Source organism: Bison bison, unplaced genomic scaffold, assembly GCF_000754665.1.
Source record: "Bison bison bison isolate TAMUID 2011002044 unplaced genomic scaffold, Bison_UMD1.0 scf7180017864331, whole genome shotgun sequence".
Classification (NCBI taxonomy): Eukaryota; Metazoa; Chordata; class Mammalia; order Artiodactyla; family Bovidae; genus Bison; species Bison bison.
This window is the reverse complement of record NW_011494903.1, coordinates 8575343-8600038: the sequence shown is the minus strand read 5'-3', so window position 1 is coordinate 8600038 and position 24696 is coordinate 8575343. Positions and strand designations below refer to the sequence as shown.

Here is a 24696-nt window from a genome sequence, read left to right as displayed (position 1 = left end):
CTCAGATTAAAAGCTAGACAGTCAGTGTATGCATAACACGTATATAACGCCAGGACCTTTTATGAAATTTAAAGGTGGGAAGTTAATCAAAGGTGGGGAGATACCCTGTCCAAAGAGACAGGGGAGTCCTGGAGCATGGTGTTGATATATGGATGCTGTGGCAGGCGTCTCTCCCTAGTCATCCTTCCAGGGCATGCAAAGCACGGATGGCTAGACTGCCTTTGAAGGAATCCTAACAGGACAGTCACTTCTCAGGATTCATGGTACAGATCTCTTTGCAACTCTATGGACCACAGGTCACCAGGTTCCTCTGTCCATGGGATTCTCCAGGCAAGAATCCTGGAGTGGGTTGCCATGCCCTCCTCCAGGGGATCTTCCCGACCCAGGGATAGAATGTGCATCTCTTACATCTCCTGCATTGGCAGGCGGGTTCTTTACCACTACCACCACCTGAGAAGCCCTAAGCATACATAGCACGTGTTTGTGATCAATACATAACACTAGATTTCTCGATATTTTTTTTAAATCACATTTTTACCCAACTGCTCCATTTTTAGCTTTCTTTTTCAATGATAGGTTAAAGTATCTACCAAATAGTTGGTTCTTGAACATGGACTATCCAGGAGTTTGTGTTGGCTGGTTCGCATTTGTCTGTCTTACCTCTCTGACCCTAACATGGGTTTCTTGAAGATGGGGACTACATAACGTGTCTTGGATTTCACAGGGCTTCACAGCCATTATTCTGTGTGATACCCTGTGAATATCAGCCTTGTGAGATCTATACAGCTGTGAGATTTGCAAGACTGTAATTATTATTCCATCTCTTACAAGAGAGGAAGCTGACACTCAGGAACCCACTTGAAAGGTTGGAAGTCAGTGGAAGAGTAAAAATTGGATTAATTCCATGCCTCTCCCGATCCACCAAAAAAAAAAAAAACCTAGCACAGCAAGGTGGACAAGCAATTTATCTACTGAATTCACTTATTGACTTGGTCAAGCTTTTGATTTTTGAAAAGTTACCCAAAGGCAGAATCTGTCTTTTATTCATAAGTGAACTCCAGGATACTTCTTAGGATACAGTGATCACTTACTACATATTTATTAAGTGACTATTCTACCTGGAAAATAATCAGGAATGGGAATATTCTTCTCCCTGGGAGCTTATGCATTTTTAACTGAGTTTCTTGCCTTCTCAAATCCTATTTTCAAGTTCCTCTGTATTGGAAAACAAATTTCTCCTTAATTTTGTTCTAATCCAGCATCATCACTCACTGATATATTATAATTCTGTTGAAATCAGCATTTTTGAAAAGCAGGAGATGCATGTGAGTACAGAAGACTGTGTTGCTCAGGGAATGTTTTAACTGCAGAGTTGGGTCAACCAATAAAGCTGTAGGACTTCTCAGGTGGCGCTAGTGGTAAGGGACCCACCTGCCAGTCCAGGAGACATAAGAGATGCGGTTCAACCCCTGGTTGGGAAGATCCCCTGGAGGAGGGCATGGCAACCCACTCCAGTATCCTTGCCTGGTAAATCCCATGGACAGAGAGCCTGGGGGGCTACAGTCCATGGGGTCGCACAGAATCAGACACAACTGAAGCTGTGAGATTAACATGTCAACAAACACTTAAACAACCAGCTCAAAGACTGAACTTCCAAGTTTGTTTTGATATAATAGTATTAATCTTTGGACTTCCCTGGTAGCTCAGATGGTAAAGAATCTGCCTACAATGCAGGAAACCTGGGTTTGATCCCTGAGTCAGGAAGATCCTCTGGAGAAAGGAATGGCAACCCACTCCAGTATTCTTGCCTGGGAAATTCCATGGACATTGGAGCCTGGTGGGCTACAGTTCATGGAGTGGCAAATAGTCGGACATGACTGAGCAACTAACACTTTTATGCTTGGGGGAACAGTGCTTCATAGACCAAGAAATGCACACTTATTTCCAACTAAATGGAGACCACCAATAAAGCTCTTAAAACCCTGCAGTGAGGAAATGGTCTCTTCTATGACTCACTTCATTTTAAAGCCTGGAAAGGGTAGGCTGTGGGTGTTTATTTTTCTGGCTTGCTATAATGTTTCTGCCTTTCTTGTGTATGAAGAGACTTTATGCTGCATTCATTTTAGTCATCCTGAGTCACTTCTCCACTTGCTACATTCTGATCTGAACTCCCAGGGTTTTCAAATCTTCACTTTGTAAAACTGTATCAGTCTAAGTAAATAATCCTCTATGTATGCCTTAACATATTTCCAGGCTGGCTGCCTCAGACAGGCTCCAATTTGAGAACTGATTCATAAATTAGGACCCTCATAACCCTAATACCAAGCAGGTGTACCCTGCCTTGCGTTTTCTTTCCAAGAAATGTCAGAGTAGACATAGCTAAAAGCAGGAAACTCTGATTTTGTTTTCTTCTCTGTTTGTAACCTTTTTTGGTTTGTTTTGATTTGCAACATCTCTAATACTCACAGACTTTACAACTTTACAAGCATTTTTAAAAATTCAAAAGTATATGCATGTGTGCCCGCCACCTCATGATTAACTATGAAATTAAAAAGTTATAAAACCTGTAAGAAATAGCACCTGATATGCCATTATAAACTCCAGGCGTGATGTAGGGACTAAGCTCAGCTTCCTCATCTAGAAACTGAAAGTAATAATAACATTTCAAGACTGAGGATATATATATAAGACAACAATCTTAACAAAGTGCATAATATATAGGAGACAAGTGGGAATTGGAAGGTATTATTATCACTGTTATAATAATGATGCTGATAATAATAATAGTAATAACAACAAAGAGCATGGGGTCCCCAATTTCTACTATCCTTCTGAAGCACAGAGTGAGACACAGACCTATCTTGCAGGATGCTGTAAAGTGAGCAGCTGAATAAGTAACATGGTTGCAGCCACAAGTCTAGAAGATACCATGGAGACACATATTCCCATTGGTTTATTGCTGGATTTTTTTTTTTTTTTGGATTTGGGTTTCCTAGGGCTAATAGATATGTTTTTATTTCTAATTTTACAAATTATAAGTATTAAATAATCTTATTCACTATGAATTTGTTCAGCTTAAAAGAATAAAGCAGGAGTAAATAATTGCTATCTAGATGGTTGTTTAATTAAAACACATTAGATTTTGGTCTTTCAAAACAGAAGATTGCATTCTAGAACAGAAACACTAAAGTCGCAGCCCAGGAGGTAACTGTGGCCCACCAGCATGTATTCTTCGGTCTGCTCAACCTCAAAAGAAACATGCAAATAACAAAATACAAATATCGAATTAGCAGGCAACATTTTAAAGTGAGAAGATTCCATATTAAAACTCCAGGGTTTTTAGCTTCTCTTGAAAAAGCAGATGATCTGTAACTATGGGCCCCATTCCCAACTGGCAACTCAAAAACTTCATAAACAGATACCGGGTCTGGGGGAGTTTACATGTTTCTTTACCTACCATTCAAACCCATCCACTCTCCTCACCCAGCAGACATGGCATCTTTCAAATAATCGATGCTCGCCATTGCTTCACACTGGGGCATATTACGTCCAGTGAGACAGTCAGTGTGAACTGTCTGCTGTTATACTGAGCCTAAAAACTCAGGTGCCTTTTCTCACAGTCACAGTAGAACAAGTGGTACTGTTTTGCATTCAGCCCACACATTTCCCAGGACATCTTCCAACTGTACTTATCTCCTTAGGAGCTGTCAAGCCCTTCAGATGAGATAAATGCAGGACACAGCACCACACTTAGAACTCATCTCAATCGCTAGTTTCAGGATCCTCAAAACCAGTTTCTGTGACGATTACCTTACGCCCTTGCCTTATAATTTTGAACTCTGTACCAGGCAAACGTTTGTCCATCTGTGAATGTCCTCCCTGGGAGGTATCTTGCCCTCACTTGCCATCTCTCTGAGATTAAGGCCTCTGGGCGGAGCCCACTGAGAAAGAAGTCCCTGCTAAATTAGTCAACTCTACCCACCCGATGGGCACTGTGGGGGAGGGGCCTTGCAATTGGCTCAGAGTTGTCATGCTAAGAGTTTATTCAAAAACACAGCTGGGGTTTATCAGAGAGCCTGGGTTAAAGGGATGAGTAGGGAAATAGCCAATACATAGTCTCAGGAAGTGATAAATGAATGATTGGTTGTGGTTCAGTTGCTCAATCATGTCCAACTCTGTGACCCCATGCACTGCAGCATGCGAAGCTTCCCTCTCCACTATCTCCTGGAGTTTGTTCAAACTCGTGTCCATTGAGTCGGTGATGCCATCCAACCATCTCGTCCTCTGTCATCTCCTTCTCCTCCTGCTCTCATTCTTTCCCAGCATCAGTCTTTCCAATGAGTCGGCTGTTCCCATCAGGTGGCCAAAGTATTGGAGCTTCAGCGTCACCATTAGTCCTTCCAATCTCATACTAAAATCACTTTAAAAGTAAGTGACCTATTACAGGCTGAACCGTGTCCCCCTCCAAAAAAGATAAGAGTCTTAACTCCTAGTCCCCTGCTTCCCTTGTGCCTCAGAATGTGGTCTTATTTGGAGATGCTGTCTTTACAGAGGAAATCAAGGTAAAACGAGGTCACTAGGGTGGCCCTAATCCAGTATGACCATTGTCCTCGTGAAAAGGGTAAATCTGGATGCAGAGACACACATATAGAGACAGCACCACATGAAGATGAAAGCAGAGGTGATGGTGAGGCATCTATAAGCCAAGAGACACCAAAGATTGTGAGCAAAGCATCAGAGGTCAGGAGAGAAGTGTGGAAAATTTCTCTCTCACAGCCCTCATGTGTGCATGCATGCAAAGTTGCTTCAGTCACATCTGACTCTGCGACCCCACGGACTGTAGCCCACCAGGCTCTCCTGTCCATGGGATTTTCCAGGCAAGAACACTGGAGTGGGTTGCTGTGCCCTCCTCCAGTGGATCTTCCTGACCCAGGGATCAAACACAAGTCTCTTATGTCTCCTGCACTGGCAGGCGGGTTCTTTACCACTAGCGCCACCTGGGAATCCTCAGGAGGAATCAACTCTGCGGACACCTTACTCTTAGACTTCCAGTTATTGTGAATGAAAAATGTTGCCTGTCCTGGCAGTAAACAAAGGATGCTGCAGTTGTCAAACCCAGCCAGCCCTGAGGGGACTCAAGAAGGGGACCCAGATAGCTAAGGTGTACATCAGAGGCATGATTTCAGAGAGCCCAGACTCCTTCATCTTCTCATACATAGAAAAGTGCTAAATTCATTAACTTGAGATATCTGGTTTTCTTTAATTAATGTTAATCTTTAGATATGAGGCCCTATAGCTCAGGGGTTAGAGCACTGGTCTTGTAAACCAGGGTCGTGAGTTCATATCTCGCTGGGCCCTGCTGAGTTCCAACTACCTGGTCTTTGTGGCAAAAACCTCAATGTCAATCCCAAGCTTCCAGTTTACCCCTCCCCTGCCTCTCCCCCTTAACGACCACAAGTTTGTTTTCTACATCTGTGATTCTTTTCTGTTTTGTGCAACACTGTAAGTCAACTATGCACGCTAAGTCACTTCAGTCATGTCTAACTCTTTGCAACCCTATGGACAGTAGTTCACCATGAGATTCTCCAGGCAAGAATACAGGAGTGGGGTGCCATGCCCTCCTCCAGGGGATCTTCCCTACCCAGGGATTGAATCCACATCTCTTATGTCCCCTGTATTGGCAGGCTGGTTCTTTACCTAGTGCCACCTGAGAAACCTCTATACTCTGGCTCCTCCCTTACCTCTTTGGTACAGTCCCTCAGAGCTATCTGAGAGGTTGCATCTCAGGCTTAATGCCTCCCTTTTGTCCACCAAATAAAACATAACTCTTGACTTTGAGGCTGTGCATTTTTGCAGTCAACATTACAAAATTGGTGAGACAGTACATTTCTATTGTTTAAGGTGCCCAGTTTGTGGTACTTTGTTAAGGCAGCCTGAGCAAGCAAATATGCAGCACTGTGGAGAATCAATATGACCCCCAACTGGTTTTCTCCAAGTAGGTGTTTCAGACAAGGTGCTTACATGTGTTCTGCAGGAAACCTGGCAAAGCATGGGCTGCTGGCATCTGGGAAGAACTGAGATGCTGGCACTTGCAGAGGTGACATGTCAAAAGAGCAGGTGGTCAAGACTAAAGCATCAGGTGTCCAGTCTCACATGACTGTCCGGGACCTTGAATGAAACTGGGGAATACTGAGAGTAACTGACTCAGGCATGTCTTCTCACCTTCCATGCCATCTCCCTGCAGTTTTCAGGAACTCCTGTGGCTCTTCACATGAGTTTTGCGTGCCTGTTTTCATTTAGCAACAGATAAGCCATGGGCATTTGCTGCAGTGCCTTCTGTTTGAAGAGCCAGGAGAGCTTGATCGTGAAACATTTAGTCTACCTGGTCACACGTGGAAGCCAAAACCCATGTGAACAGCTTTGCACGTAATAAATTCTCAGGAGCTGGCCTAATTAATTGTTGTATTCATTTGTTTGTTTGTGTGCTTTGGTCATGCACAAAGAGAGTAGATTAAAGATCTCTGCAGACCCTGAGCATGTCTGCTTTTGAGGCTCTACCCTAAGGCCCATCCAATATATTAAAAACCATCTCTAGTCTCAAGTGATATATAATCTTCTTCTATAAAAACAATTTGAAAAGCTTTTTATTCTTTTGCTTTTGAAAACATTTGGTGAGGACCACTCATTTAATTTATGAGTGGCTCTGATTTCTCTGCAATCATTACACATAGTCTGGAATGCCAGCAAAGTGAGAAAAGCCAGTCTACAAATTGTTTCCTAAACAGAATACATTTTTTATGAACACTGAGAGCTGACATGTTGTTACATTTTGCAGATGTTTGAGACCTGTATGCCAGAGTTCAGAGTAAAATGTTGCCAGCAGTTAAATCCTGGCTCCATTGCTTAAAGGCTGTGTGACTTTGGACAAGTTTCTAAATATCTCTATGCCTCTCTTTCTTTTCCAGTGAAATGGGGCTAATGAGGCCATGGTGTGCTCAGTCGTGTTTGACTCTTTGCGACCATATGGGCTGTAGCTCACCAGGCTCCTCTGTCCCTGGGATTTTCCAGGCAAGAATACTGGAGTGGGTGGCCATTTCCTCCTCTAGGGGATCTTCCTGACCCAGGGATCAAACCTACGTCTCCTGGGTCTCCTGTATTGGTAGGTGGATTCTTTACCACTGAGCCACCTGGTAAGCCTGGTAATACCTACAAAGGTGTTTAATATACATACTAAATGCTTGATAATCATTTGTTTTTAATATGTGATTAAATATTGATTTCTGATTTTACAGTGTCCTTTGCTTTGTTGGAGCAACACAGTATTTTGTTTTTCAAACACTTTTGTGGGTCCATGAAAACCTTGCCGGCACTTAGCCATGTGCCCCTGCATAAAAGGGCTCTGAGCTCAGAGAGGGAGTTAGATGAAGATGCAGGGGCCAATACATGTTCCCCACTACATTGTAGAAGGATTCCCTTTTGTCCACACCCTCTCCAGCATTTATTATTTGTAGACCTTTGGTGTCTTTAGATGGTGGCTCTTCTGACCTGTGTGAGATGATATGTTATTGTAGTTTTGATTTGCATTTCTCTAATAATTAGTGATGTTGAGCATTTTTTCATATCTATATGTCTTCTTTGGAGAAATGTCTATTTAGATTTTCTGCCACTTTTAAAAACTGGATTGTTTGTTTTTTTTGCTATAAGAACTACCATATGACCCAGCGACCCCATTCCTTGGCATATTCCCAGAGAAAGCCATAATTCAAAGAGATATATGCACCCCAGTGTTCACTGTAGCACTATTTACAGTAGCCAGGATTTGGAAGCCAGGGCATGCTCATTAACAGAGGAATGGGAAACGAAGTTAGGGTACATATATACAGTGGAATATCATAAAAAAGAATGAGGGAATGCCATTTGCAGCAACATGGACGGATGTAGAGCTTGTCATACTGAGTGAAGTAAGTCAGAGAAAGACAAATATTATATATTGCTTATATATGGCATCTTAAAAACTGGGTACAAATAAACTTACAAAACAGAAATAGAGTCACAGACGTAGAAGACAAACATGGTTGCCAGGGGCAAGGGTTGAGAGGGGTAAATTGGGAGACTGGGATTGATATATGAACACTGCTGTGTATGTGTGTGTGCTCAGTCGTGTCTGACTCTGTGCGACCTATGGATTGTAGCCCACCAAGCTCCTCCGTCCATGGGCTTTTCCAGGCAAGAATACTGGAGTGCATTGCTATAGCACTGAGAACTCTACTCAGGACTCTGTAATGACCTGTTTGAAAAATGAATCTTAAAAAGAGTTGTTATATGTATATGTACAACTGATTCCCTTTGCCATACAGTAGACACTAGCACAACACTTAAATCAACTATACTCCAATAATTTTTTTTTTTTTTTTAAAGAAAATGCAAGGGCCACAGATCCATTCTGTCAGGGAACTTGGGTGTCACTGACCAGACAAGGCTTGCAAAGTAAGAGTAACATGGAAACAGACCCTTGTCTTCTTGCCTGATAATAAAACTCCCATTTAGTGAATATTCCAGTATTCTTGGGCTTCCCTGGTGGCTCAGCTGATAAAGAATCCTCCTGCAATGTAGGAGACCTGGGTTCGATCCCTGGGTTGGGACAATCCCTTGGAGAAGGGAAAGGCTAACTAGTCCAGTATTCTGGCCTGGAGAATTCCATAGACTGTATAGTCCACGGGGTGGCAAAGAGTCAGACATGCCTGAGTGACTTTCACTTTCACTTTACTATTTGCCAGGCATGAAGAAAGCTGAGCGCCGAAGAATCGATGCTTTTGAACTGTGGTGTTGGAGAAGACTCTTAAAAGTCCCTTGGACTGCAAGGAGATCCAACCAGTCCATTCTGAAGGAGATCAGCCCTGGGATTTCTTTGGAAGGAATGATGCTAAAGCTGAAACTCCAGTACTTTGGCCACCTCATGTGAAGAGTTGACTCATTGGAAAAGACTCTGATGCTGGGAGGGATAGGGGGCAGGAGGAGAAGGGGATGACAGAGGATGAGATGGCTGGATGGCATCACTGACTCGATGGACATGAGTCTGAGTGAACTCCAGGAGTTGGTGATGGACAGGGAGGCCTGGCGTGCTGCGATTCATGGGGTCGCAAAGAGTCGGACACGACTGAGTGACTGAACTGAACTGAACTGACTGAGGCACTATGTGAAGGGCTCACATGGATTATCATCAAACTTTATGATAATCCTGTCTTTCTAAATGAGCAAAGGTTGAGAGAAGCTTAACACTAGCTCAGTTAGAGCTTGCCAAGGCTGGAAAACCTAGGAAAATTACTATCCCAGGAAATCTATTAGTCTAACTGCTGGGAGAAATATGGGAATTAATGAAATAAAATCAAACTCATAGAGTTCAAGAATGAAATGAGATATTTAAACAGAGTGGAAAACAGCCAACAAAAGATGGATGATATTCTTACTATTTCCATCTATTTATTCACTTTACTAAAAAATGATTATAGATCATTTACTAAAAAATGATATAGAGCTTATTATGTGCCAGGTATTCTTCTTATGAGAATTTTAGGAATATTAGCTCATTTCATCCTCACAGCTTCCCTAGAATCTAAGCACTGCTGTTATCCTCATTTTAGAGATAGAGGAAACAAGTCACAGGAAAATACAAGTAACCACAGAGGGATTAAATTCACACATCTGTTAAGTGAAAGCCAGGATTTGGACCTGGTAGAGGGAGGTGCAGGCTTTTCACCACTAGACTGGCCACCTCTCAAAAGGCATGTCACTAAAGTAGGGTATCTAGTGGGAGCCACAGAAACTTTGATACTTATCTTTGTTTACAATAGAGCCCCCCTTTTGGACCCTCCAAGCCCAGCAAGTAGGCTGGGCGAAACCAGAATAAGATTCTTGATTCCTGAGATTGGGGGTGGGAGTCTGGTGTCTAGAACATGAACTTAGAGGGGAAGGAGCTGGTCACAGGGAGTAGGAAAGCTGTCTTTGGGGGCAGCCACTGACTCTCCCTGGGAAGGGAGAGACCTCCTTCTTCTGACATCTCCTGGGTCAGGGAGGAGTGGTCCAGCCTGGCACAGATAAGCCCACCCTCCTCTCAGTGGTCTCTTCACAGGAAGGGCATCTCATGGATTTGCCTCTTCTCCTTACCTTGGTCATCCCAGGGAGGACCATTCTACAGGCTTATAAGAGCATCATAGTTGATCTCAGGACAAAATCCAGACCATAAATACTACGTGTAGCAGGAGTCACTATATCATCTTTTTTTCTTTTCCTATTTTGTGGCCCCTTATTTGAAAAGTAAGTACATATTTTTCTTAATCAGTTGGGTGCAATTGTAGGAAAAATTACTCCTTTCTTGATTTTATCACTTCTAAGTTTATTGGCTGACTTCTTTTTTAAGGACTTCCCTGGTGGCTCAGATGGTTAAATGTCTGCCTACAATGTGGGAGACCCAGGTTCAATCCCTGGGTTGGGAAGATCTCCTGGAGAAGGAAATGGCAACCCACTCCAGTATTCCTGCCTGGAGAATCCCATGGATGGAGGAGCCTGATAGGCTACAGTCCATGGGGTCACAAAGAGTTGGATACGACTGAGTGACTTCACTTTCACTTTCTTTTGTAAACACTGTATTGTCTCTTAAAACATTTCCCAGTACAGAATGTCAAAGACATTCATGCTTCAGCAAAGCTCATTAGAGGGCTAATGTGTACAGACATTAGCAAGACAGCAGAGGGGGAAAAAAGGAAGATTCCACTCAATGAATATTCTGATGCTGATTTAACTAAAAGCACCTCTCCTGACAACACCTCTAGATGAAGGCAGCAGCTCAGCCCCTCAGTGCACCTGGACACTGCATTCCATGTCTGCCTCACTATACTATGCAGTGGCCTCTATTCAGGACAACAGACTCCAGCACTTGTCACTTGGTGCCAACATTTCAGTCCTTTGTTGTCCAGTGAGGCACATCGTTTTGCTCCCCAGAAACAGAAACACAATGAAAAGGACTCCTCAGCCAAATATGTAATTGTGGTCCCTTGAAAAGGCATGAAGATTCTGGCAATTAGTAAATTCTACATGACAAGAATTATTAACTGCTTTGGATGCAGCCAACACACTTTTGGTAAACAGTTTTAATGGACCAGTCACAGTACTCCATTCGGCCTTATTTTGACAACACTGCAATTTACAGCAATCGAGGTTGGCAGTGGACTAATAGGTCAGGCCAGCCACAGGCTGTGATTATAGATTCCCAGGAACAGCAGGGAAATACCCTGGCCTGTTATTGATGTGCTCACATGAATCAGTGCAATACCAGCAACAGGTCTGGATTAGGTTGTAGATGTTTTCTTTGCATATACACCTTTGTCTTTCTTTTTTGGGGGGTCCTTGCTCTCCCATTTGATTAGCAGTTATTACAATAAAGGAACTATATCTTTTTTTAATTTCCACCCAGCTGCTCCTGAGAGTACTATGTACAGAATTAGAAGCTAAATAAGGGCGGCAGGTTACAGTCCATAGTGTCTCAGAGTTGGACATGACTGTAGTGACTTTTTATGCACGCATGCAGAAGCGAAATAAACCTATTGTGACTTTGAGCTAATAGTTTTGGAAATACAGTTATCAAAATGGTTGTATTCAAATGAGAGTTTTCTGCTTTCTAATAGTTATCTTCAGAGATGGTACCTTTGCTTATACAAAATTTTGAATTTTTTTTTAATAATCATATATTGTCAAATGAACAGTTTTGATATCTGCAGCTGGTCAGGAAAATTCTGCATAGAAACTAAGTGTCACAGGATCATTCATTCTCAGTGGGGGCAATAAAGACTGGTTCTGGGGTGGAGTGAGTTAAAAAACCTCACCCTCTTTATGTATAAAGCACAGATATATACATAGTACATAAATAAATACATAGTATATCTGTCCTATGATTATGTATTATATAATTCTTTCATATGAAACGTTCAGAAAGGCAGATCTCTGGAAATACAAAGTGGATTAATGATTGTCTAGGGCTGGGGAATGAAGGTAGGGACCTGGGATGATGATTAATGCATGCAGGGTTTATTTAGGAGTTGATGAAAACATTCTTAAATTACTGTGGTAGTGACTGTATTACTCTGCAAATATACTAAAGGTCATTTGTTTGTACACTTTCAATGGGTGAATTTTATGGTATGTGAATTATATCTCAACACACACACACACACACACACACACAAACCACTTCCCTCCTTGAAAATAAAGTCATGATGGAGGAAGACAATTGGGAAAGAGCCTCTAAAAAGGCACTTAAGGAGCCATTTCCTTCTCCAGGGGATCTTTCTGACCCAGGGATTGAACCCAGGTCTTCTGCATTGCAGGCAAGAATCTGCAGACAGATTCTTTACTGTCTGAGCCACCAGGGAAGTCCATTGGGGAAAAAAAAAAAAGAGAAACACTGCTTTGGATCAAAAAAGTGAATTTCATCTTAAATCTTCGTATTCCCAGTTCAAACATCCATGAAGAGAATTCATTCTCAATTAGCCTGAACAGTTCCTGGGTTAATCCTACCCAAGTCAGGCAATATCCTCTGGGCCTCATCTCTACCAGTAGGTAGAGTCTGGAATTAGTTTTGCTGCCCAGAACCTGGTCTCTAAGAACAGTGGGGCTGAGGAAAGATTTTAGAAGAGGCACATCTTATGGGAATCAGGAATCATGGCTGCCCTGCAGAAGTCATATTAGATACAGTCTCCTAAAAACTAAGTTGCTTGAGACTGCTAGAAGATCCTTGAGTCTAACTCAGTGTTGCAGGGTAAGTTTTCAAGGAGACAGACTCTGAGGTATTTAGCTAGCATGGCTTTTATTAGGAAGACTCTGGAAACCAACTCCTGTCAGAAAGAGGGAAAGGAAACAGGATACAGCCTAGGATAGATGGTGCCATGATGCAGGCCTGACAACAGGTTTAGCCAGTCTCAAGAGAAGCTCTGGTCCTGGGATAGCCCTTCAGAGTTGTCCCAACAGCTGAATATAAGCCCTTTACTTCTGAAAATGTGTATGGGTGGTACATCATAGCATTCTCCCAACTCAGGTCCATGACTTCAGACTATACTACAAAGCTACAGTCATTAAAACAGTATGGTACTGGCACAAAACCACAAATATAGATCAATGGAACCAAACAGAATGTCCAGAGATAAACCTATGCACCTGTGGTCACTTAATCTATGACAAAGGAGGCAAGAATATACGATGGAGAAAAGATAGTCTCTTCAATAAGTAGGGCTGGGAAAACTAGACAGCTACCTGTGAAATAATGAAATCAGAACACTTCCTAATACCATATACAAAAATAAACTCAAAATGGATTAAAGACACAAAAGTAAGGCCAGATATAAAACTCTCAGAGAAAAATATAGGCGGAATACTTTCTGACATAAATCACAGCAAGATCTTTTTTGATCCACCTCCTAGAGTAATGAAAATAAAAATAAACAAATGGGATCTAATTAAACTTAAAAACTTTTGCATAGCAAAAGAAACCATAAACAAAATAAAAAGGCAATCTTCAGAATGGGAGAAAATATTTGCAAATGAAGCAACTGACAAGGGATTAATTTCCAAAATATACAAACAACTCATGCATCTCAATATAAAAAAAAAAGAAACAAACAAACCCAATCTAAAAACCTAAATAAATGTTTATCCAAAGAAGACATACAGATAGCCAAAAAAACACATGAAAAGATGTTCAACATCACTAATTATTAGAGAAATATGAATCAAAACCTCAATGAGGTATTACCTCACACAGGTTAGAATAGCCACCATCAAAAAACCTATAAAGAATAAATGCTGGAGAAGGTGTAGAGAAAAGGGAACCCTTTTTACAGTGTTAGTGGGAATGTAAATTGGTGGATAAACACCAGTTTTAAACAAATAATAAAAAATAACAAAATAAACAGCTACTATGGAGAACAGTATAGAACTTCCTTAAAAAACTAAAAATAGAACTACCATACAACCCAGCAATTCCATTCTTAGGCATATATCCAGAGAAAACCAGAATTCAAGAGGGTGCATGCGCCCCGACTTTCACTGCAGCGCTAGTTACACTAGCTGGGACATGGAAGCAACCTAGATATCCATCAACAGAGGAAAGGATAAAGAAGAGATGGCACATATATACAATGGAATATTACTCAGCCATAAAAAAGGAATGAAATAATGCCATCTGCAGAGCTGTGGATTGACCTGGAGACTGTCCTGCAGAGTGAAGTAAATCAGAAAGAGAGAAACAGATATCATGTGGTATCACTTGTATGTGGATCTACAAAAATGATACAGATGAATTTATTTGCAAAGCAGAAACAGAGTCACAGATGTAGAAAACAAACTTATGATTACCAAGGGGGAAGTGGGGTGGGATGAATTAGGAGACTGGGATTGACATGTACACTGCCATGCATAAAATAGATAACTAATGAGGACCTACTGTATAACACAGGGAACTCTACTCAGTGCTCTGTGGGGACCTAAATGAGAAGGCAATCTAAAAAAGAGTGAATATATGTAGACATATACCTAATTCACTTTGCTGCACAGCTGAATTCTTCTTTAGATAGTACTTTATAAGCTATGAAAAGCAATAGCATTACTTATAATCAAGAATCACTTTAAACATAAAGGTCTTATCCAAATGGATCAGATTACCCCTTTATCCACCAGACTTAATTCTAATCCACTTCCTGTGGCTTTCTCCTGAATCAAATATTTTCCATTTCTCTGACAGTGAGTCTAAGATGAATTCTAAGATACTGTGGTCAATAGTAGCATTATCATGGCAACCATGTGGCTTTCCAAGGAAGCTCATAAGAAGTCAACAACCATCAATATATTCTGGCCTGTTGGTTTTACAAAGTCATTTATTTTCTAGTCATTCCTTAGGTCACTGACTGAAATACACACAGGGAAGCAGAGCAAAGCCCCTGGAGACGCCAGCACCCTTGGAGAAAGCAGAGGTCTACTTCTACTACAGACTCTGGTAGCAAAAGTCCTGACAGTTCTAGGTCCCCTGGTGACCCAAAGAAAATTAAAGCCTGGAAGTATTTCATGATCTCCTAGCCTATGGATTTCTAGTCATACTTTGCGAATCAGATCAGATTAATTGTGGGGAAATGCAACACTATTTGAATTTATGTGACTAATAGTACACGTCCCAAACCTTCATCAGGTCTGAATAGATGGATGGTTTAAGAGGCTTCTCCAAGTAGCAAGCACATTGTCTATCATTCCAGTTAGAGTGACTCTCCTTTAGTTTTAGTCTGAAACATAAGTTCTGGTAAATGTTTGGCAAGCCAGCTTTTGGGGTAGGTGGGAGAGCCTTGATTTGTTCCCAATGGTTTAACAACAGACCAGCAAAAAATCCTGAAGATTTTTCAATTAGCTGTCGTGAGCCTGAGTATGTAAGATCCAGGTCCTTCCAGGCAGGTAGGTATCTGACCAGATGAGAGGAAGATCTTGTAAGAATGGAAAACAAACAAGATAGGATACTGGGAGGTGGGAAATGCAGAAAACAGGCCACTGTGCACCTCACCCCCTGTCACTTTGGATTGGTTAATGAGGAGGATGGGTGAGAGGGCTGATGAAGCACGAATAACCCCAGTGTCCCTTTTAACCCCTGGGCTCACCTCACTCCAGTTGCCCACCGTCCAGTCTGATGGACATAGGATGTCTCTGTTGCAGGACACGAGGGTCTTGGGCTTCAGCAGATGCTGGCAGTCTTGAGCGGGGAGAGCCTGCTCATCCGAGCCCATGGTCTGGATGCACAGCACCGTTCGCTTCTTCTCTCCATGGGGCCCACATGTTGCAGAACATGCTTCCCACTCCCCTGCCCACCACCTGCAGACACACATGGACATGTGAGAAAAGATCAGCCCGAGTCGATACACATGCCCTTCAACCACTGGATAGAAATCCAGAGCAGAAACGCTGATTGCAGAGAGTTGGGAGGTCCCTGAAGATGTTTCAGCCCAGTAGAGGGCGCTCTGCAGACAGGGCCATGGCTAGCTTGTTCAGTCACAGCTATGGAACTCCGCAGAACACTTGACTTAAGTAGATGATAAGTAAGCATGTCTTTAAATGAAAAAACAACCCTCCCACCAAATCCTCTCTCTTCTCAGACAAGAAAATTGAGGTCCTGTTTTCTATTGTGAAACCTCAAGCAAGTTTAAGCCTTACTCTCCACAACTGTTGAATGGATATAACAATATTGACTTCAGATGAGTGTCATTCATGTACTGAAATACCAATTTATGTACAGTGCATAGTACAGAGCCTGACATAATACAAGCTCAATCATTTGTAATTGTAATTATTGTTTTAACTGCTGCTATTGACTAAAAGAACCCAATTAGAATCTAAGTCTCCTGGCTCCTAACTGAATGTTTTTATGTTTCAATATGATGCACTTAATTAATTTTCAATTATGTATAAGATGATCAGTCAGGGGCATTGTCATCACTCTCTCCCTCCTCCATCTCCTTCAGTCTACCTGTGAATATTCTCACTGGTCGCTTTAAAAGAAAGAAGTAGGAAAAGAAGAAATGTATTAAATAAGATAATCTCTTGTTTTTTGTCAGCTGTTCTTGATAAGTTGAATAGTTGAAACTGTTTGCTAAATTAATATTCTGGATTCTCTAGGGAAAAAGGAAGATGTGTGATTTTCCTCTACCTGCTATCATGGTTGATTGCCTCAAGGTTCTAGGATGCAGGGCCCTGTGGTTACACTAAAGTCACTTTTGAAAGTGCCAAGGAACCCTCTTCAGAGCCGTCTCTTTTCCTCCTTCTTCATCATTGTCCAAATCTTCCTCAATATCAAATACAGAACAGGGGTCTTGACCCAGCGCACTTTGGGTCCACCATTGCTTAGATGTGTAGTATGCTTATTCATCCCTCCATGCAGGAATAAAACAGAATATTTGTTTTTCATGGGAAAACAGTACAATGTGTGAATTCCTTTATTCTTGACTTTAAGGAAATCTTCTGACCTTGAGATAGTATCAAATTTTGAAGTAGGTTAATGTACTACCACTTATGTCTACAAAATATTAGTTTATTTGAGTAGAACTTCTTTGATTCTCATACTTTTAATCTCTGGTTAAATATACTAGAAGAAAGCTTTTCCTCAATTCTATTACGTTCTTCAGTTAATAAGTAATTAAGATTACTTGGCAATAGCAACCCACTCCAGTCCTCTTGCCTGGAAAATCCCATGAACAGAAGAGCCTGGAAGGCTGCAGTCCATGACGTTGCTGAGGGTCAGACACAACTGAGTGACTTCACTTTCACTTTTCACTTTCATGCATTGGAGAAGGAAATGGCAACCCACTCCAGTGTTCTTGCCTGGAGAATCCCAGGGACAGGGGAGCCTGGTGGGCTGCCGTCTATGGGGTCGCACAGAATCAGACATGACTGAAGTGACTTAGCAGCAGCAGCATTTAGTCCCTGGTATTTAACATCTGGCCATCTTGTTTAGATAAAGAGCTAATATTGGGACCATATGATATGACACCAAGTAAATGCCCTCTGTGTTAATCTAATTACTCTGTCCTTTCTCTGACATTTCTATGGGAGGCCAGACACACTATCAAATAAATCAAATGCCATTCTGGAAGGGCCTTAATGTGAGCTGACTGAAAGTCCAATTTATCTAACTACTTACTACAAAGCTTTCAGCTACGTTACTAAAAGGTGATAATAGACTTTCTTGTTTCTCTTTCTGAAGCTGCCTTCACAGACTTCTGGGGACATCTTGCATATGTTTGCTCCTAGTTTAAGGTGAAATCCACCCTCTTTATTTCCCTGCAAAGGTCTTCCAGGCCCAGGACTCAGCAGCTATTGCCAAACTGTTCTCTGTTGTCCAGCTCATTCGTTTTGGTGTCTGCCATGATCCCACCTCTTTGAGGAGATTTATAAAAGAATCTTGTTTTATATTTATAGGAGATTTATAACAGAAGACTGTTTACATGCTCTGAGTGATAGCTGAGAAGCACAGTATAACATTCCAAGAACTCAGTAGGACAAAAGGCCCAGACCACACATTTATTCACCACCTCCAGCAAGGCAACCTTTCTCGTTTAATCAGCATAAAATCAACAACAATCTAATCCAACTTTTTCCATTTTTTCTATTAATTTTTTTCTTGCCAGAATGTCCATTATCTGTCACACCTAAAGTACAGGTGGATAACTGCTCAAGTATTGTCTCATACTGTTGTTTTTTTTTTTTTTAATTGTCTCTATAATTAGTCAATCTGAACATTCCAGGTACTAGGTAAAAGTCCTAAGGACCTGGCCTATATCAGTGATTCTCACTGTATCATCACTTGGGGATCTTTAAAAAAGTATCAGCTATCAGTTCAGGCCCCCTTGCTATATTGGATGGCCAGAATCTCTTGAGGTTAGGTCAAAGGCATCAGTGTAAAGAATTCTTTGATGACTTTCATATGGAGTCAGGATTAAAAACCACTGGTGTTATGATGGGCTTCCCAGGTGGCATTAGTGGTAAAGAACCTGCCTGCCAATGTGGGAGACATGGGTTTGATCCCTGGATTGGAAAGATCCTCTGGAAGAGGGCATGGCAGCCCACTCCAATATTCTTGCCTGGAGAATCCCACAGACAGAGGAGTGTGGCAGGCTACAGTCCATAGGGTTGTACAGAGTTGGGCATGACTGAAGTGACTTAGCACACATGCATGGTGTTATGACATCAGATAAATGAATTTGATTGTTTATCTTGCAATTTTTTCTATAAAGAATGGACTCTGTAGATTTAGTATGCTATTAGGACAAAGATTAGTACAAAGACAGTAGTTATAAAAATGGATATTTTAAAGGAAATTTCTATTCTAAGCAAGAGTTTTAAAAAAATTCAGATTAAGACTTATAGTTTTCTGAGTAATGAAGATTAGAAAGAGTTTAATTTTGTATTTTACTGGCTTATTGGTAGTCAGAACTTCCTGAGCAAGCGCTGGTATGGGTGTAGGTGGAAGATACAGATTCTTCTGTTTGAAGGATGTCCAAAGTACAGTAAGCTTTTCCGAGGTAACTATAAGCTCTTTGAGGGTCTTGAAACACACACACACACATTTCTATATATTACATAATTCATACTAAAATTACAGTATGCGTCACTGATCTTTGTAACAGAGTAGCCACATTCTCACTGTATCCTGTTCATCCCCTGATTTTCTCTGGTTTTCTTGTTATTCCCCACTCGCACCATGCTCATTTCTCTCCCCACTCTCATGGACTTTCCCAGTCTTAATGACCCCTTTCTTGTCATTTATGCCTTTGAACTGTGGTGTTGGAGAAGACTCTTGAGAGTCCCTTGGACAGCAAGGAGATCAAGCCAGTCAATCTTAAAGGAAATCAACCCTGAATATTCACTGGAAGGACTGATGCTGAAACTGAAGCTCCAAGACTTTGGCCCATCCGATGTGAAGAGCTGACTCATTGGAAAAGGCCATGAAGCTGGGAAAGATTGAAGGCAGGAGGAGAAGGGGACAACAGAGGATGAGATGGTTGGATGGCATCACTGACTCGATGGACATGAGTTTGAGCAAACTCTGGGAGTTGGTGATGGACAGGGAAGCCTGGCGTGCTGCAGTCCATGGGGGTCACTCAGAGTTGGACATGACTGAGTCACTGAACAATAACAGATTGGTGTTTCTCACCCAATGGAGATTCCCACAGCCACCTCCCCAGGGGACATTTGGGAATGTTTGAAGGCATTTTTGGTTGTCACAAATGAGAGGGGAGGTGTACTCTTGGCATCTAGTGGATAGCAAACAAGGGTGCTGAGAAATATTCTACAAGACACAGGACAGCCCCCACAGCAAAGAATCATCCAGCCCAAAAGGGCTCTAGTTCTCAGGCTGAGAAACCTGGATTTAAATCATGAAGCATTCTTTTTGCACGAAAACCTACATACAGCTGCCAGGCTGGAAAGACCTGTTATAGGAGTTTATGGAGCATTTAAATATACAGAGCACCATCACAACTGGAGCCTGGCAGAAGTTTGCTTTCCTGTAAACCAAAGTTCAGAGAGAAGTCATAGAGAGAAGAGACTCAAATGACCTCTTTCTGGAGTCAGATACACTTTCAATTCCAAAGAATTTCTTTCTTGACAGGCTACTCCATCCTGGAGTGTGCCATGCAAACTTTCATTCTGGAAGCCATTGATGATATAACACAGATTTCTTACATTAAGATTAACAGAAGCTTTTTATTAAATCTTTTTTAAAAATCTATCTTAAGTATCTATTTGGGAAAGAACACAGAAGGTCCAAATTGGGTATAGAAACAAATTATTACTGAAGGACAATAATCCAGAAATAAAAAGATTAAATCTTGCATATGAAACCATTTTATGAGTGGAAATGACAGCCCTGAACAATGGTATGAAGTTTTCAGACAGCATGAAAATTAGGTGACAGGCGAAGATGTTACAACTTGAAATTCATATCTAAGGAAACTACTGGACTAGTCTTCCAAAGACAAATAATATTAAGATAGCCATCGACATTTATTAGTCTTTAAAAAAACAAGTTAACTTAATTTCCTTTCTTTAATCCCCTTGTGAGTTTGCAGGCATGATTTAGCTTTGAAGTTAGTTTCTGCTTGTTAATAACTTTTTCATTGTGTTTTAATGTGTGAGAAATATTTTAAACTTGGATTTCTGATTTCAGCACCGAAACGTGCTCATCCTGAGATCCTGGGCAGCAGCACGGTGTACTAGCACCAGCACAGAACACTCAGTAGCTTCATCCAGGTTCAAATCTAGACTCTACCACTTCGGCTAAGTGATTTGGGAAGAATCTGAGGACTTTAGCGTCCTCATCTGTGCAAAGGCATAAAAGTATCTACCAATCAGAGTTGCTAACATGAATAAATCACTTGGCAACATGGAAAAGGCTTGAAGTAGAGTGGGTTCTCAATTCAGAAATCATACTCCTTGGTATTTATCTAAAGGAGCTGAAAACTTTTTGTTCACACAAAACCCCACATAGGGATGTTTACGGTAGCTTTATTCATAATTCCCAAAACTTGGACGCAACCAAGATATCCTTCAGAAGGTGAACTGATAAACTGTGGTCCATCCAGATAATGGAATAATATTCACACAGAAAAGAAATGAGCTATCAAGCTATGAAAAGACATGGAGAAACCTTAAATGTGTATTATTAAGTGAAAGAAGGCAATCTGAAAAGGTTATATACTGTATGATTCCCACTATCTGAAATTCTGGAAAAGACAAAACTATAAAGGTGGTAAAAAGGCCAGTGGTTGCTAAAGGAAAGAAGGATTTTTAGATAGTGAAAATACTCTGCATGGTAACATAACAATGGATAATATCATTATATATTTGCCAAAACCCATGGAATGTATGTACATCACCAAGAGTGAGAACCCTATGCTAAACTACGGACTTTGGGAAATTATGATATGTCAGTGTAGGTTTATCAATAAATAAGTAAATAAAGTATAAGAGAAAAGTAAAACAGTAGGTTCTGAAAATTGTTAGTAACCTCTACCTTATTACCATCTGGGAATAATATCTACCCTCTACCTCTTGACTTTATCATGAATCTTTTAGGAAGCTGAAACACAATAATAAATAAGAAGGACTTCTATAAATTATCCATTATGTTGGAATATTTCATGAAATTCTATTTAACTTATCATATGCTACTTTAGTGGAGTAGGAAACAGCAACCTATTCCAGTATTCCTTTTTTAAAAATTTTATTTACTAACTTAATTTATTTTAATTGGAGGATAATTACATTACAATATTGTGATGGTTTTTACTTGCCTGGATAATTTCATGGACAGAGGAGCCTGGCAGGCTACAGTCCATGGCGTTGCAAAGAGCTGGACATGACTGAGCACACAACACATGCTACTTTAGAATGCATTTTCAGAAATTGTACCTGTTATGTGCTGTATCTACTTAACATCTTCAGGAGTCAAAATCTCTGACCTTAGAGAGTCTTACCTATTTCAACAAAATGAACTGCATAATAGAAGCACTACAGGTGAATTTGCTAGTTGTTACTTTTGAGAAAGACTTTAGTCCTGAGGCATTAAATAAACCAATACAGATACAGCAAAAGGAATATGAAAAAAAATATATATATATAATATGAAGACAAATAAAGGTTAAAAAAGAACTTTCAATAAAGTTAGCTGGTTTTAAGTCATTTCAGTCATGTCCGACTCTGTGCAACCCCACAGATGGCAGCCCACTGGGCTCCCCTGCCCCTGGGATCCTCCAGGCAAGAAAACTGGAGTGGGTTGCCATTTCCCTTCTCCAATGCATGTATGCGTGCTAAGTCGCTTCAGTCGTGTCCGACTCTGTGCGACCTTATGGACAGCAGCCGACCAGGCTCCTCTGTCTATGGGATTCTCTAGGCAAGAACACTGGAGTGGGTTGCCATTTCCTTCTCCTATAAAGTTAGCTATCTGAGGTCAAGAGATCAGTAATGAGTGTTCTTTGGAAGGAATGACGCTAAAGCTGAAACTCCAGTACTTTGGCCACCTCATATAAAGAGTTGACTCATTGGAAAAGACTCTGATGCTGGGAGGGATTGGGGGCAAGAGGAGAAGGGGACGACAGAGGATGAGATGGCTGGATGGCATCACTGACTCGATGGACCTGAGTTTGAGTGAACTCCAGGAGTTGGTGATGGACAGGGAGGCCTGGTGTGCTGCAATTCATGGGGTTGCAAAGAGTTGGACACAACTGAGCAACTGAACTGAACTGAACCCATCCCAGTACAGGTATCATAAATTTTAAACATAAATGTATGTATGCATCTAAGTATGTGTGTGTGACCTTGGGTATAAAAACAAAACCAAAAGCAGACATTCTACTTTCAAGTTAAAAAAATGCTACTGGGATCTTTAATATCCCTCTCCAAAGGCTGTGCTTTAGCTTGAGGTCTGAACTGGGTAAATTCAGGCTTGATCTGCTACTTTTAAGATCTTTAAGGACCACAAGCTGGAGCCCAGGCATTAATCATGTACAGAAATTCAAGAAACTCAGACCTTGGGAAATGCATATCAGAGGGAAATCAAAACAAAAAAAATGCTACTAAATGATAAAAATTTAAAAAGAGTTGTCAAATTGCATATGTTTTGTTCTTCTTTAAGTATGATCTTCAAATTGTTTGGAGGGAATTGGAGGAAATTATGTTTCCAACACAACAGCAGAAATTGGGCATAAGATGTATTGTTTTCCTCCCTTGAAGTGCAATGATGTACAGTGGCAGAAGCGGCAGCTACAAAAATGATCATCAGCTCCCCAAGAAAACCTGAGCACTGGATGTCACATTTGTACTGAGTGGGACAGCACAGTGACTGCCCGGTAGCCTATTACCTATTTGTGGCCATCAACACTTCCATTCTAGATGGTGATACCAGAGGTTCATTACTGATTTTGTGACAGGAAGCTGTGGAATCAGTCCATGTAAAAATTTTGTGGAGCTTTCCAGGTGGCGCTAGTGGTAAAAAGAATCTGCCTGCCAGTGCAGGAGACTAGACGTAAGAGATTTGGGTTTGATTCCTGGGTCAGGAAGATCCCCTAGAGGAGGGCATGGCAACCCACTCCAGTATTTTTTGCCTGGAGAAGCCCATGGACAGAGGAGCCTGGTGGACTGCAGTCCACAGGGTTGCAAAGAGTCAGACATGACTGAAGCTACTTAGCATGCACATCATTTACCTTGTTCTAACAACGCTGCTCTTAGAAATGCAAGCTAAAGCGATGTCAGTTAACCACAGAGCTCCAAAGAGGACAGGGGCCGTGGACAGTGATCAGGTCCCTGGGTCCCAGCCCTGACAACAGCTCTGTCTTGCTGATGTACGTGTCTCATATAGCTCTCCTGGCTGTAAGCTTCCTTAGGAAGTGACGTATTTGTGCTATTCCAAAACATCCTGAGAAAGCTCGAGTCACTTACTTTCCAAGCTTTGGTGCTTCTGTGACTTGGTGAAGAGATTGCCCCTCCTCTCCCTGCTTTTACGTTGTGTGTGCACGTGTGTGCTCAGTTGTGCCTGACTCTTTGTGACCCATAGACTGCAGCAGGCCAGGCTCCTCCAACCACGGAATTCTCCAGCCAGGAATACTGGGATGGACTGTCATGCCCTCCTCCAGGGGATCTTCCCGACTGGGGATCGAATCTGCATCTCCTGCATTGTCAGGCTGATTCTTTACCACTGAGCAACCCGGGAAGCTCCCGCTTTACATTATGCTGGCATTAATTAGTACACTGCTTGTGTTACTTTCCTAGGGCTGCTGTAAAACAAGTCATCACAAACTTGGTGGCAAAAACAAAAGAAATCTAGTTTCTTATATCTCTGGAGGCCAGACAGACAAGTCAGCATTACTGGGATGAAGTGAAGGTGTTGGGAGGGCTGCACTCTTTGGAGGCTCTAGGGAAGATCCATTCCTTCCATCTTCAAGTCTGTGGTGGCTGCCAGCACTCCTTGGCTTGTGGCCTGTCACTCCAGTGTCTTCAAATCTTTCTGTTCCACCTTCATATTGTTTCTCCTCTGTGTGTGTGTGTGTGTGTGTGTGTGTGTGTGTGTGTGTGTGTGTGTGTGTGTGTGGTGTGTGAAGTTTGCCTCTGCTTCTATAAGGA

At 41.5% G+C, this 24696-nt stretch overlaps 1 protein-coding gene and 1 non-coding gene across 2 annotated transcripts in view; one reads left to right on the top strand and one right to left on the bottom strand.

Moving 5' to 3' along the window:
- Window positions 1-24696, bottom strand: part of ADAMTS12 (ADAM metallopeptidase with thrombospondin type 1 motif, 12) — a 390158-nt gene that overhangs the window by 55558 nt on the left and 309904 nt on the right. Inside the window, exon 18 of the mRNA XM_010853830.1 lies at window positions 15687-15897. Within this exon, the coding sequence (XP_010852132.1) occupies window positions 15687-15897 (211 nt within the window). The remainder of the gene's footprint in view (window positions 1-15686; window positions 15898-24696) is intronic.
- Window positions 5287-5358, top strand: TRNAT-UGU. Its single transcript has one exon. It is a non-coding gene; the product is annotated as a tRNA-Thr (tRNA).